The sequence below is a fragment of the Protobothrops mucrosquamatus genome, unplaced genomic scaffold, assembly GCF_001527695.2.
Source record: "Protobothrops mucrosquamatus isolate PMUCROS unplaced genomic scaffold, P.Mucros_1.0 scaffold155, whole genome shotgun sequence".
Lineage (NCBI taxonomy): Eukaryota > Metazoa > Chordata > Lepidosauria > Squamata > Viperidae > Protobothrops > Protobothrops mucrosquamatus.
The window spans coordinates 204076-219492 of NW_015386519.1; the positions used below are offsets into that span (position 1 = coordinate 204076).

Here is a 15417-nt window from a genome sequence, read left to right on the forward strand (position 1 = left end):
TAATCGGCCTTAGCTATGTGCCCCTCTTTCCATTTTTTTGTATTTGTCCTTTTTGTCTTTCAGTTTGTCACAGAGATCTTTATGCAGTCATGCTGGTTTCTTCTTGAATTTCTTGTTTTTCTTTTTCAGTGGTATTGTGCTGGTTACAGTCCTTGGTGCCAAATAAGTGCACCCGATGGCCTGAACCAAATTGGCAAATCTACTGTAAATTATTCCAATGTTACTGGACATTCTTTAAATAGGATGCTCTTGAATCACTCCTAATATACTTACATTTTGACCTCTGTAATGTTAGAAACCAGAGTGCAAGCGCTATGCACAAATCAAACAATTTTCATCTTTGTATTCAGCAATCCATAACTTTTTAGAGATGCCCTGGATAAGACAATCACTAGCATGCATATTAATGCAGCATCCCAATTTCCCTGCTGTATGGTGATTAGGACATGGCTTTAGGTATTTAACATACCCAACAAAACAAATGTATCATCTTTAAAAATTTCTGTCCCCATGTGCAAATGTGCAGTAAATTCTTTAGTATATTGTTCGTTCATGTGATCTGTAGCAGCTGCATTACAAAAAGAAGTGCAGCACACTGATGCTTTCAAAACAAAAGTGGCTCCATTCTTTATCCTGCAGTAGCCCCACTGAAATATTATGCAGGACTTTACCTCCTGCTACACTTTCAAACATGGAAACTATAACATGAGCAGGGCTGTGTGTGAACTCAGAATGCTGACCTTGGTGAAAGGTGAGACTCACTTGTAAGATGATGATGATGACGATGATGATAAAATGATGATGATGATGATGATGATGACGATGATGGAAGGGACCTTGGAGGTCATCTAGTCCTAATACAAAATGTACCCTTGAGTTACCTTTTTTTTGTTTTCTTTTAACATGACAGCTTCCACAATGCCATATTTTACAAAGAAACAGGAGTTTATTAAATCTGCATTATGACACTAGAGCGAATTAACAATAAATGTTGCTTAAGTATACATTTATTATACATAATATAGGAATAGGGAAGAACAGCACATACATGTTTGACTGCTATCTTTGGCCATTCTCACTGACGAAGGCACAAGTAGCGGTGAAATAAAAATATCTGGGTGTCTGTTTTGTGGAAGGACTTGCAGCAGTATAAATTACAGTATATATGTTGGAGTCACAGCTATTCTGAAGTTGTTCATTATTGTTAAGTAGTTGTAAAACTACATGATTCTCGAGGGGGTATATTTATCTGGTCCCTTGAGTAATCCAAGCCGAACCAATATGGTTTTCTCCAAATCCAAAAATTCTACATAATTTTGACTGGTCTGTTCTTCCATTAATTCTCTTGATCGCTGGCCACCAACCACTTTCTGCAAAGAGAAGAAAAGAATGGGGGAGGAGGAAGAGGAGGGAGGGAAGGAATAATAAGCTACCCTACAAAATAGGCATTTTTTCCAAGTCTCACCAGATTCCATCTTTACATTCCTGAGACGATATCTACTTTCAAAATAGCCAGCAAGATCGTATGCTAAATGTTATATTTAAAGTAACTTAGTACTCAAGAGAAATCCTATGGGACTGAGTGGCTGTAATAAATTTAAGTTAATAGTTATATTTTTTTAGAACAGCCTTCCCAGCTTGATGCCCGCAGAATGTTGGGCATACAATTTTCAGAATTCCTAATCAGCATGGTTATGGGATAACTGGGAATTCTGAGATCATAGTTCCACTTTGGCTGGAGGGCATCGTGCAGGTAGCCCTTGACTTACAACCATTTGTTTAGCAACTATTTGAAGTTGCAACTGGTTCTCACACTTATAACCACTGCAGCATCCCAATGGTCATGTGATCAAAATTCAGGCACTTGGCAACTGGCATGTATTTATGACAGTTGCAACATCCCAGAGTCATGGGATTGCCATTTGCGATCTTCCCAGCTGACTTCTGACGAGCAAAGCCAATGGGGGAAACTGGATTTATTTAACGACTGTGTTATTTCACTTAACAACCGCAGTGATTCTCTTAACAGCCGGCAAAAAAAGGATGTCAAATCCGGCACAATTCACTTAACGATCACCTTGCTAAGCAATGAAAATTCTGATCCCAATTGTGGTTGTAAGTCAAGGACTCCTTGCACTGGGGAAGATCACTCCACTGAATTTCCTCTCTTCAAAAGCTGCACAATTGTCTGAAAGGATATTAAGGTTGAGACTACGGAAATGGAAAATCAGTTGCTAACTCAGGCAGGCAACAGAACCTCATAACCATTTCATGTCTATTATATTTAATATACCAGCAGTCACATGCTGATATAACAACGCGGCAAAACTCCAAACCACAGGGACGACAGTCAGCTTTTCAAAAGCATATCCCATATATTATGTCTGAATCTATATATCATAGACTCAGATATAATATAAAGGTAAAAAGCATATGTGGCAAACAAAAACCAACTGATGTCCCTTGTTCCTCACGCCAATCCAGGTAGGAAAAGTTGGCAATGTTTTATTTTAATGTATGAATGCAAGCCACTTTTTATAGGTTTCCAAAATATTTGCAAACATCTGCACTAACTGTAATAGGATTTAATTTGTGTACTACAACTATAGTTCTACCAGCCAGGAGTACAATGTGATAGAGACAATTATAGGGGCAAAATAAGAAAAGAAAGCAGACTAGAGACTCAGCCCCATTTTGGGGTTTTCTGCTTCCAGAAATGCAAAGCAAAGTATGGATTAACTGCAATGAGCCCAAACCATCATTTGATTTTGGATCTACTAACTAAGATATAGTATTGTGGCTATTTAAATTTTTTTTACAAAAAAATTCTTGTTGCTGAAGGGAAGTTAAAATAAAGTAAAAACTTGCATTTTATATTCCCCCCCCCATTTCCTAATAATTGCTTTCTACAGATTGTAAGTCTAAGAGTAAGGAATGTTTAAGTTTGTATTGGTTTGTTAGTTACTTTTGAGAAAGTTTTTGGCTGAAGAGAAGAATAGAAAATAATAATAATAATACTGTAAAAATAGTAATTAAGGAGTAGGCCAATGAAAATATTCTTTGTTACAGAAAACGTGGGTCCTGAGGATATTCAATTGGACATAATCCTCTATACCATAAACCCAATTATTTTAACTGTACTTTTTCATAGTTCATTTGCCCAAGAACTTTGTAAATTAGATTAACATTCATAACAGCCACATCTTAACTTTTGAGCCTCTAAAGATCTTACCGTTCTCTTCATCAGCTTTTCATACTCAAGTGCCACCCTTTCTTGTTCTCTGAATTCCTGCCGCTGCTCAAAATACTCCAGATGTTTGACTTCTCGCTCAAAGTAATGAAGAACACTAGAATGCTGACATTTCCAATGTATGTTTAATTATGATGAGCATGGGTTGTCCATTCATAAAACATGGATATCTTTATACAACTACAAGAACTGAAGAAACCTGAATACTATCTAGCCTGCATTTCACAGTGGAAGAGTAGGATATAAATGTAAGAAATAAAAATGAATGAATGTTTTTGTTAGGCTTGGAGAATAGGCAAACCAGTGCCATCCAGATGTTTTCAACAAAAATCTTGCTAGTAAACTTGTTAATGGATGCTGAAATCCAGAATATCTGGAGAATACCATTTGCCAAACCCAAGTGTAAATGTTCACCAGGACAGAAACCAGGAGATGGTGAATTCTAATCCTGCCTTAGGCACGGAAGGTGATTGGGTGACTTTGGGCCAATCACTCTCTCTCAGCCCAGCCCATCTCACAGAGTTGTTGTTTTGGAGAAAATGGAAGGAGGAAAAATTATTAGGTATATTTTCTGCCTTGAGTGATTTATAAAAAGAATAAAGGTGGGGTATAAATAAAAAATTAAAATTCAGTTGCTGCAAATGTGATAATTTTACTGATCATTTGGAGCTCTTCAGATGCTATTCAGGCACTTTCTTACTGTATAGCTGACTGATACTATGATTTATATGTAATTAAATTCTTCATCTTTTCTGACCTTAGCAATTGTTCTGTGGGATAGCAGATTTGCTGATGGGGGATGCAAAGCTTCATTTGCGCCATCCTATTGCCTTCCTTGAATCGGATGTCTCTTGCCTAACATGCCACAACTTGGCCAACTCCATTCGGCAATTTTTAATACCCACCCACAAAAAATTATGAAATGGGTTACAAACCTCATTGCTGGAAGGGTGAATTAATGACCATGAGATTTCTAAAATATGCAAGGTGCCAAAATCATCAGCAACTGCTAGGAAGTGTTGCTTTGCTGTAGGAGAAGACAGAAAATATTACTGTGGGTGTAAACATACAACTTCTAACCACTGATAGAATATTTGCTTTCATTATTTATGTTGGTGAATGGGTGTGAAATGCTCATTTCCAGAATACATTCTACCTTGTTCCACAAGCAAATGGTACTAAAACCTGTTAGATCAATATAACTTGCTCAAATATATTGGGTCATGACTTTGGAATAGATTTGGCAGATTTTTGCTCCTAGTTAAAACTCTTACATAGAATCCCAATGATAAGTAAATCTGCTGTATACTCTATAGCAGTATTTTTCAACCTTGGGAATTTTAAGAGTTGAAGTCCACCCATCTTAAAGTTCTCAAGGTTGAGAAATACAGCTATAGAGCAATAAATTGAGAGCGAATATTTTATCATGAATACAGAGCATATATAATGGTTGGGCCAGGTTTCAGTTGTTAAAAAGTGACAGAGGCTAGCTAACAGAATAAATTACAGGTAGTCCTGTAGATGGCAATTGGGACTGGAATTTCCATTGTTAAATGTTGCGGTCGTAAAGCTTGAAGTCCTGCAGCTGCATCGGTTAACGATGGCAACCCTGCTACCCTACTGCAACTCTGTCCTGCACTCTGCCTTGTGAGGCAGCAAGCAGCACCACAATGTGTGGTTTTGGGTCTGCTTGCAATACTATTATTCATTAATTAAATTTTTATGTCACCCATCTCCCTTGAAAGTTGACTCTGGGAGTTTCTGGGGTTGTATAAAAAAATGGCAGCTGCCCCAGCCCATCAGCGCTAAGCACAAAGCCCCAGTCTCTCCGAGTCTTGCTCAGTCCAACAACATAGGGTGATGCTCCAGTCACAGCTCCCTTGCCACCCCAACACTTCAAGGCTCATGCAGCCTCGTATTTACCCGCCTTCATTGTCTAGCAGTGTTTGTCCTCAGAGGGAGATTCAACCTGGAAATAAAGAGGAATTTTCTGACAGTGAGGATGGTTAATCAGTGGAACCATTTGCCTCCTAAAGTTGCAGATGTTCCATCGCTGGAGGTTTTCAAGAAAAGATTGGACAACCATTTGTCCAGGATGATATAAGGACTTCTTCCTTGGGCAGAAGGTTGGACTAGATGGAAGACCTCCAAAGTCCCTTCTAGCTCTAAGATCGTACGATTCTATGATCTTCTTGTTTCCGGTGCTGACGAGGTGTGCCTAGCCTGGCCCTTTGCAAGGCAGCTGTGGCAGTGCAAGGTCTCCTTCCCCAGGTCTTGTAAGGAAACTGCTGCATGCCATCTTGGGAGGAGATCCTTGCCTGGCAGAAGACCAGGCTGGGTATGCCTTGGTCAGCAGCAGGAACAAGAAGAGGTCAAAGGTCAGCTGGGGAAAGTGGAGTGCAAGAGCAGTAAGGGCTGCAGAGTGCAGGAGTCAAAAAGGCAGTGATGGAGGGGGGAGATAGGCCGTGCCTCTACAGCTTTAAGTGCATAGGGGCTGCCAACAGCCTGAATTTTGATCACGTGACCATGGGAGTGCTGCAAAGGCCATGACTAAAGAAAGATTGCAAAGTTATATTTTAAATAGAGAAACAGAATTATAGCAAACTGTACTGACGTACAAGAATAGATCCAGGGCTTAATGTAAGTAATATGTGCAATGCTGATATTTTGGGTCTGAGATGCTTCATGGGTTTTCTCCAACAGGTCCCAAATGTCAACATTTCCATCTTCTCTTCCAATAAAGAAAACTCCTGGTCTTGATAAAGACCAATGTCCAACAGTATACCTCTTTGCTGCACAGTTTGACTTAAGGAGTGGTCCACCCTGAGTTAAAAGCAACAGAAATAATGTTTAATATTTTCTCAACAATTTCCCATCACAGGTCACAAAAACCTTACACTGTACGCTCAGATGGAATTCCATACACTTTCTACAATTTTGCTCATCTAATTATAACACCTTAAGTTCTACAAATTTTGGTCTATTCTTATGACAGCAAGTTTCTAAAAGTTAATTTAGCGAGAAAGGCAAAATGTGCCCCAAACCATTATTAACACACAAAGCTGCTTGCTTCTACATCACACACATTACACTACACACTACACACACACACAAGAAAATTAAGCCCTAGTAAGAAGCAATATCTATTTTTAAAAATCTCAATGGATTTAATTACCAGCAATTCTGCCACATCCTCTGTAAGGATAGTACTATAGTGAAAAGTTTAAGTAAGTTTTTGAGGTGCAGAGCTACTCCTAAATTCAAAAGAGGCTGCAACATGTTTGTACACCTCAGAGTTGCCTTCCATTAAAAATTTTGATCTGCAACTTCTTTTGCGAGATTTCTGATTCCAGAAATCTTTACCGTAACACCTTCTTTCCATATTGCAAAATTCCAGCCTCCGATTGTGAGAATGATATCTTTGAAAAATGGTGATCTTTGCACAGTGTGAACAAGTCCATCATGGATGCTGTGTATGTTAGATGGTTTCTGACCTGAAGCAGGAGAAAAGAAAAGGTAAGTTTTTGTACATGAATACAAAATTTTATTATTTGTATTTACTTGTTACTTTTGATTTTTTTTCTCACAGATTTGGGCTAAGAGGCTGGCATAGATTTATTCAATGAGTCCTCTGGCTGAGGGTGGATGTTAACCCTTATCTCCTTATTCCTAATCCAGTACCTTAAACACTGACATTATACTCTGGTCCACTCAATTCATCTTCCTATTTCACATGGCTGTTGTGAAATGTTCAACTTAGTTGAGGCACCAATAGAAGGGAATATTTGTAGTTCAGGGTTGAACTGTGGAATCTGTGGTCTCCAGTGCTAGCACTGATGATGTTAGGTAATTGGGTAATGAAATATCTGCAAGAAAACAACCAAGCTCAGAGAGCACCAAGGACCCCATAATTAACTCATTTTCCCATCAAGGGAAATCAGACAAGGAGTTCTCATCCAAATTAGCCTCTAATAACTTTATACTTATTATTTTAATTGATGATTAAGTATTGAAAAAATGGATTATCAATTCATTCTAGTCTTGACCATGTAATTGTCTTAAAAAGAAATACTATACTGAATGTTCTCTGCACTACTATTTTTCACTCCTTCCACTCCTTCATTCATGGTGATTTGAAGGCTGTTTAGTTGTTTTAAGTCAGCCTTTGTGAAATTGTGCTCTCAGTTTGAATTTCAAGTCTATGCTGACGGTGAGATTATGTGGACTGAAATCCACCACTATCTATCTATCTATCTATCTATCTATCTATCTATCTATCTATCTATCTATCTATCTATCTATCTATCTATCTATCTATCTATCTATCTATCTATCTATCTATCTATCTATATCTAATCTATCTCTATCCTACCATTTATCTACAATTGTCAACCCACTTGGCTAAAACCAGGCATGGAAGAAGACCAGATGAGCTAAATCTACTTCATTTTAAGGCTACATTAACAGAATCTTGCAAGTTTGAAAGTATAGACTCCCCACTGTCATTTTTAACTCCTTGATCCATTAAGGTAAGATTTCTCTAAATTTCTTTTTCTGACTGTTAAGCCGCTGGGGGTTCCTGCCTCTCTTCTCTGATGATTTCCTAGAGAGCATCCCCCCCCTTTCCCCTAGATCATTCCCATATTCCATTACAATCATCTATGGCTCTGGGCACTTACAGGTACAAAAAGTGATAGGCAGTTCATAAATAGCTCAAAGACAACATATGACCAACTTTCCTCCCACCTCTTCCAGCATAGCTTGGGAGAAAAATCTGGTATTTAATAACTTTAATGTCACTGGGAGCACCAGTTTGGTGTAGCGGTTAAGGAACCAGGCTAGAAGCCAAAAGATTATGAGTTCTGGTCTTACAGCCTACTGAGTGATCTTGGGCCAGACATTCACTCTCAGTTGTAGAAGAAGGTAACATTGCTGAGTAAACTGTAGAACCAGTCCAGACAGTCAGGAGGATTTAAAAAAAACTGTCTTGAAGGGTCCCACCACTCAAAAAAGAATTTAATGGGGGGGGGGAGAACCATGAGAATCTCTGGAAAGAGATCATTCCATAAGGAAAGCTTGCTTCTGGTGCCACTATCTGCCACTATCTGACCTAAAGTGTGGCTAGCTGACGGATATCACTGAATATCACCTGATGGCAGAAACCAAAGGGACAGATGGTTTCTCAAATAACAATTGCCAATTACTAGTGTATTCAGACAACCAATTTTTCATACTAATTCAGAACAACAAGTTGATCAATATTTAAGGAAATCCAATGTATGTTGTGCTTTAAAACTCACTATCTGGGTCCTACAGCAGTTTTAGAAACCTTGAGAAATTTAAGACATACTAAGCAGTCTTCCTGAGTCACCATCCCTTTCCATCTTCCAGTCTGAATAAAGAACTTCGCCGTCCTGCAATGCCACAAAAATGTAATTAGCAGGGAGAGCAGGAGTTCAGCTGAAATATTGGTTACAGAATCTGATCGCCTTTGAAGTTTACAAAACTCCGTGCAAATGGAAAGTATTTTCATCATTATCTTGACATTTAGATCTTTGCAGTCTGAAAGCTACCACGATTCAGTGCTAATACTTTAAAAAGCATTTTTAAAATATGCTTTATAATACGATCTCTTTTTAAAAAGAATTTTTGGCAAGATACTTGCATTTATGGCCAAAATAACAAAGCCTTAATCTGTTCTATAGACTGTCTGAAAGCTCAGTTTTCTTAAATCTGACAAAAAGCTCTTTTCATCTTGGATACATCCTCGCCAACTATTTAATGTGCTCCATTATATTTCTGAAACATCATATTTTTCAGAATAGTGAATTTTGCTATTGTTTGTTTAAATGGGTTTAAAAAAGCAGCATGAGAAAAAATGTACAGGATAATAATCTATTTTAGTTATATTTACAGTACTGTATGATGTTTTTCATGTTCATATGGAAGTCAATCACACTGTGTTCTGCAGAGAACATATGCAAGGGTTGACACAGTGAGATTTATAGCTAGAAATTAGTGAAAGACTTCACAGAAGGGATAGCTTTAAAAAAAGAGAGGACTGTCTTACTCTTACGTTTTTTAAAAAATAGACAACATTCTTCTTTATTAATTCTCGGCATTGTGATAATGAAAATGTAGATTCCGCTTACAACAAAAGTTGTATCATTTCAGAGAATATGAACATACCTGATGCTCAGGAATAAAGGCTTTTAAGCCTGAACACTCACAAAATGTTTTGTACATTTCTTATCCTTACACACAATGGCTACAAGAGGATGGTTAGTCTCTATTTTAATGCAGAAACCCCACTGATGGAATCCCAACAATCTAATCTAGTCTACTAAATTAGTAGCAAATTAATTACAATAGTCTAAGAAGGTAGGCTAAAATTAAGTTTCCTATGCGAACATGCCAGAGAGGCCAAGTTTCAAAAAATAGCAAAGGTATTTCAGAAAGAGAAAGAGAAAGAAAGAGAGAGAGAGAGAGAGAGAAAGAGAGAGAGAGAGAGACCATACCTGCTACAAATAATCCCATATCTGTCTTGACAGATTTGATTGATCTAAAACAATGTTCCCTTGCCCCAGTGTTTTTCATGTGAAAGATGTGATCCAGTGTGACTACAAGCTGATTCTTAGTGACTACTTATAAAAACCATTTCACAAATTTCCAGTTGTACAGGCCTAACCAGAAAAGTCCAAATGAACCATCATTTTTTCCTCTTACTTTCTTTGCTAATTAGTGTATTTGTTGATGCTCTCTCAATAAAATGCATGTCCTAAAGAGGAGTTGTTTTATAAGCTCAGTAACAACATCACCTGCCTTAGATTTTCCAATAGCATTACAATGGCAGCAATTACTTTTATTCAGGGTAAAAGATTTTGAGCTGTGCTATTGAACACAACTCTTCTGTTTATAGAAAAACAACAACAGCCAAACAGAATCTAACCCCATGCTGAAATCTAGCAATGGTAATCAAACCCACATATGGGCCAGTGTAAATAGATTCACAATAACTCATTTTTCTAATGATGCTGCTGCGTAATAGGAATTCATTGATCAGCTTACAACTACCGGCATTCTGTCCAGCGTTTTCCAGTTCTCCCATCTTTCTGAAGGTAAACAATATTTGCGTCCCAAAGAAAAACTTACTTCAGTTCCAACAAAAAAACTGGTGTTTATATGTTCTAGCAGCTTAAGAGGTTTCATCGTTGTGCCCTGAATCTCCGCATATGGAACTTTTTCTACAGCCTCTTTGCTTTGCTTGCTTAAGAGGGCCGTTTTGTCTAAAAATAATTGGAATAAGATCAATTATTTTTCTCATTCATCAAAGCAGGCTAGATGACTGGGGGGGGGGGGGAGAGATGTTTTAAAAATGACAACGGTGAATGGGAAACTAGTCAACTTTCTTATTCTACTACATAAACAGCTCTGAGTGCTTACTAACTGAATGCTCTAGGGAAGCTCACAGGTTCCTGGCCCGACAGAGAACAGAAATGAAGAAACCTCATGATCTTCAGTTTACTAAAGTTATAAAATATTTCTGTATTATTTATTTATTTATTTATCAGATTTATACCTATCTCTGGGTAGGTGACTCTGGACAGCATACAATTAATGACTCTGGATCTGGTACAATAATTAACCATTAGATATAAAACTCTAGGAATATAAATTATACCGGCACTTAATATTATCTACTAGATATAAGCTCAATGAAACCAAAGTTCATAATCAAGATCCAATTGAGTTCAGTCCTTTATTTGCTTAGACCTAGTGGACAGAATCTTGCCAAACTCAAGCTATAAGCATTTAATTTACTAGATATACCTTGAGAGATGCTAGGGTATGGCTACTCTGGACTAATTCCCTACTCCCCCATCCAGCTCAGGACTGTGCAGTCTCTTAATCTGGGCCTCTATCTGAGAAAGTTCTATCATGCCAAAAGTCTTCCCAACTTCTTCTGTAGGTACACATTCCATCATACCTTACAAATGTACAAAAGCTATTCAGATTATTTATTAGGAAATGGAAGCATCCACAGAGGGAATCAAGGGGTCAAATGATAAATATGGAATTACATTGACGCAACACAAGCTCTGCATTTTTTGTACCTCTGTCATGTTAGAGCAGATGTCTCTATTAGGAACCCATATTGATCATTTGGGTAAGATTTTTCTCTTTTGCTATTCTCTCTGCCACACAGTTCTAAATTATGCTAATTGTTGATATACTTCCCCAAAACATAAAAATTGTTTACCTTGAATTTTGGTATGATAGTGCTCTTCTCTGAAGCTAAATCTTATTGGACTATATTCAGCACTTGTATCTGCCTTGGGCAGATTGATCTGTTTTAGGATTTTAGAAAAGGCATTTAACAAGATACATAATGGAAAAAAATTGAGATATGTTCATTGAAAAACAATGCCAGAAACCTATTTTTGCTACTGCAGTCCTCTTAAAAACACAGTGTTTGGGTTGCAAATATAGAATACAAATCAATCAATATTTTTCTAAGATAATTTATGATTCCTAATCCTAATTCATAATAATCATAGACACACTATTAATTGATGCTATAATTAGCGTCTGACTACTTGATTTGTTTCCATTTCTAAAAATACGTTTTAAAACAATATGAAAAGACAAACTCAGAAGAATTTGATGCTATTAAATCTTCTAAGATCAGTATCAGTTTAATTATTTTTTCTTTTAATAAAATTTGGCTATTTCCTCTTAAGATAAAGCTATTTTGGGCATATTGCATTTAAAGATATTACAGTACTGTTAATTTTTTTAAAAAGACATTTCGCATTAGTAAAAGCTCATCGTAAATATATATGTATTATATAACTCATATAAAATATTATTGGCTTTGAAAGCAAGACATGAACTTATATTAAACAAAACAAATAAAGCTTTAACATAGGTAACAACTTGAAACCAAAAGAGAGTCATGAATGGGCATGACCAAGTTAGAGAACTCTCTTGCAATACCAACACACAAAACTTGTTATCTAATCTTCTTAAAACATTATTTAAGGAGCTCGATAAACATGGTACAAGATTTTCTAATGATTAACTTTATCCTGGTAGATTGGTTTTAACTTCATCATCAGTGAACTGATTTAAAAAAGAAATGGAGAAATACCTCAGAGAAAGAATAATAGAAATGAACGAAACCTAATCCCAAATATATATATATTTAATTCATAGCTCCCTTTATATTAGGTAAATGTTATAACTGCAATACTAGAATGACATTCTTACCATTTTAACTGTAGTAAAGACTAGGGAGCAATTTGGGAAAATACAAGAAAAATGTTTATTTTAAAGCTGATCACTGGATGTATACCCGTTGGCATGTTGATAATTTAATTTTATAAACATTTATTTTTCTAATTGCTTTCCTGGCATGGAAGGTAGGAGGCACAGTATCAGGGCAACTAAGAGGCCAACCCCTCTTGAATTCCGTTAACTCTTATTTAGCACCAATTTATTGCTGGCCATTTGTTGACTTAGATTCTTGTGCACTGAAGATTCTTCAGGCATGAGCAATGAATCAGTTTAACTAGTACTTATTGTGTGGTCTTGATCTTTTGTGCCTGAGGATATCACCACCACAATGTCCCAAGCAGGACAAGCTTAGAATCCAGCTGGCACAAACATGGGACAGAAGTAGCTTAAGGCTGCAATGTGGAATTGCCCGGATGTCTTCCAAAAAAGGAGGGCTAAAACACCACTTCTAATCATTGTAATTTCCCCTCCCCTTTTGCTGTAGGATAATCACAATTTAAAATTGCACCAATATTGCATTTCTCAAACAAAATACCCATCAACTGAGATATTGAAGAATAATCTAGTCTAGTGCCATGTGGAGTAGATGGGAAATGTGTCCTTTTGCGTATTCTAAATTGACAATTAAATTAAATTGTCTTCATATCTCTATTAGGTTAAATTTCTGGTGATAGGCATGGTGAACATTTGGGGGCGGTTGAACTTTTTCCATTAAGTTTTATTCCAATTTGGTTCTAGATTTAAATTGACAACAGTTATCTCGGGGACCTGTTATCCTCAGGTTTTATAAAACAATTATATAAAACTCTTTAATTGTTTTATAAAAATTTATCCACACCATCTGGCAATTTCCATTTTTTTAAGACAAAACTTGCATTGCCTTTTCTTTCTCAATCTTACTTCTTTGAGGAAGTAAGATTGAGCTTCCAGGTTTCTGGCATATGGTGGTCACATATGATCTTCCATTTCAAGATACTCCTATATGAAACAAATTTCATCTTGAAAGGAGAGGAGAGGAGAGGGAGAGGGGAGAAGGAAGGACTAAAAATTAGGGTGAAATGATGCATCTTCCCTCCATCTTAGTCATTCTTTAAAGTTTTCTGTAGATTTCTGCTGTACCTTAATGAGAGGTTTCCAGGCAAGGTCTAGGTGTTTAAAGGTAGTGGGAACATCAGGTGGAACATTAATAATGCCCTCTTCCTTTTTCTTCTCAGTTGAAGTTTGTATGGTAGGCCTGTAAACTCGGAGATCCCAAACATATATTGTGCTAGATAGATGGGAATAACAATATAACTGGAAAACTGCAGGTTCTGTATCTAAACTAAGTATTTGAGTAGTTTCTGCTATATCTAATCAGTATCCAGATGAGGTAGATACAGGAGGGGGAAAATTATGCTGTGTTGTTTGACAGTCAGAAAGGATATCAATACCCTTCATTATGGATTGCCATTATGGTCTTCAATGCACTCTCTAGGCTGTTGTCTCAAGACCTAGAACCACCAATAATTCATTTCCTCCTCACATTATACGATCACATCTAGTAGCACTATTTAAGAGGGCCGCTTCATGTGCCGTGTAGCCATCTTGGTAGTTCCTTCAACATTTAATGCTTAAGGCAACATTGGTATCAAATGACCAGCACATGAATAGGGTGGAAAGAATGAGCACTGCTTTGTGTGCTTTCAGCAGTGCCTTGACTGCTTCCAGGAACATTTGTCAGAATGGGTAAGTGAAGCGAGCAACTACTGTGGCAAGAGATATCAGTAGCAGCAAGTGACAGCCATAGATAGTGGCTATGACAGGCTCAATGGCAGCAGTGCATCAGAACTATGAATGGGTCCTTCTGAGGTCCTGGCCTTCAGCAGCTAATGATCAGGCTGACCTCTGACACTGGGGCTGCTGCTGCTTCTGTGGTTCTAAGCAGAACCTAGAACCCCAAAGGCTACCAGGTCCCTGGTGACTTGCCATCAATGACATATGAACTGCTGTCAATTTGGAGCAGACATAATTTTGGAAAGTGGAACAAAGTGAGAGTAAACCAGCCTTGAAAGTTTCTTTACTTAGGCAGCCATTTTGATACAGAAGGGTGAAGCACTACCCAATCATTAGATCTCCATTTTTAGGATTTTTAAAACATACCCTGCTCAAATGTTTAGAAAACAAAACACTTTCAGGCAGTAACAGAAGTTGAAAATCAGATCCCAAGGGGGAGATGCTCCTACTGTATTTGAGTAGAGCCTGAACAATCGTCTGTCATGGGTGCTTCAGTTACCCAGAATAGGGGTTGGGTTCAATGGTTTAAACAAGTCTTTTGAACATTGGCTCTATAAGACTCAAAGTTACACAACATTCTAAACTCAGCTGCAAGGAGGCTCTTGGGTGCAAGTGTTTCTGCCCCCTAAAAACCAACAATTGTTCTCTAAAAGAAGAAACAATGTTCCATAACTAGGATGTCTGCAGGGAAGGATCAAAAAAGTCATGATCACCATGACTAGATGATAGATCCTCTGCTCCCTTTTTATATGACCCATGTAAAAAAGGAATAGAACTTCATCACATTTGCTCAGTCAGTATCCTGGGATTTTTTTTGAACCACCGTACACTGGCTGATCTCTTTTTCTGTACAGCTGAACTTTGCAAGTGACAATTCTTAGAACTGTTCAAATGGCAATTCAGAACATCAAGATGGTCACTGTTTCTATTTGTATTTGAATTGGAATCGGTATCTGCTTAACAAAAGAATGGTAATGGACTGGGGAAAATATGAAAAGAACAAGAAAAGGGTTGTGAAATCAAAGAAATAATGAAGATTATTTATATCCTGCCAATTTTGACATCATGATTCAATAAATTACAATCCTGGTTCGAAG

General features: G+C 37.3%; 2 protein-coding genes across 2 annotated transcripts in view; one reads left to right on the top strand and one right to left on the bottom strand.

The window, feature by feature from the left end:
• The window catches only part of SYDE2 (synapse defective Rho GTPase homolog 2), a 46017-nt gene extending 45753 nt beyond the window's left edge, over nt 1-264 (top strand). The window contains exon 9 of the mRNA XM_029283626.1: nt 130-264. Within this exon, the coding sequence (XP_029139459.1) occupies nt 130-264 (135 nt within the window). The remainder of the gene's footprint in view (nt 1-129) is intronic.
• A 672-nt stretch (nt 265-936) lies between these two features.
• WDR63 (WD repeat domain 63) overlaps nt 937-15417 on the bottom strand; it is a 40789-nt gene continuing 26308 nt past the window's right edge. Inside the window, exons 15-23 of the mRNA XM_015813419.2 lie at nt 13667-13814; nt 11511-11598; nt 10403-10536; nt 8601-8664; nt 6614-6744; nt 5869-6073; nt 4186-4277; nt 3233-3355; nt 937-1370 (exon numbers count right to left, since the gene is read on the bottom strand). Coding sequence (XP_015668905.2) covers nt 1221-1370; nt 3233-3355; nt 4186-4277; nt 5869-6073; nt 6614-6744; nt 8601-8664; nt 10403-10536; nt 11511-11598; nt 13667-13814 — 1135 coding nt within the window. The 3' untranslated portion in view covers nt 937-1220. The remainder of the gene's footprint in view (nt 1371-3232; nt 3356-4185; nt 4278-5868; nt 6074-6613; nt 6745-8600; nt 8665-10402; nt 10537-11510; nt 11599-13666; nt 13815-15417) is intronic.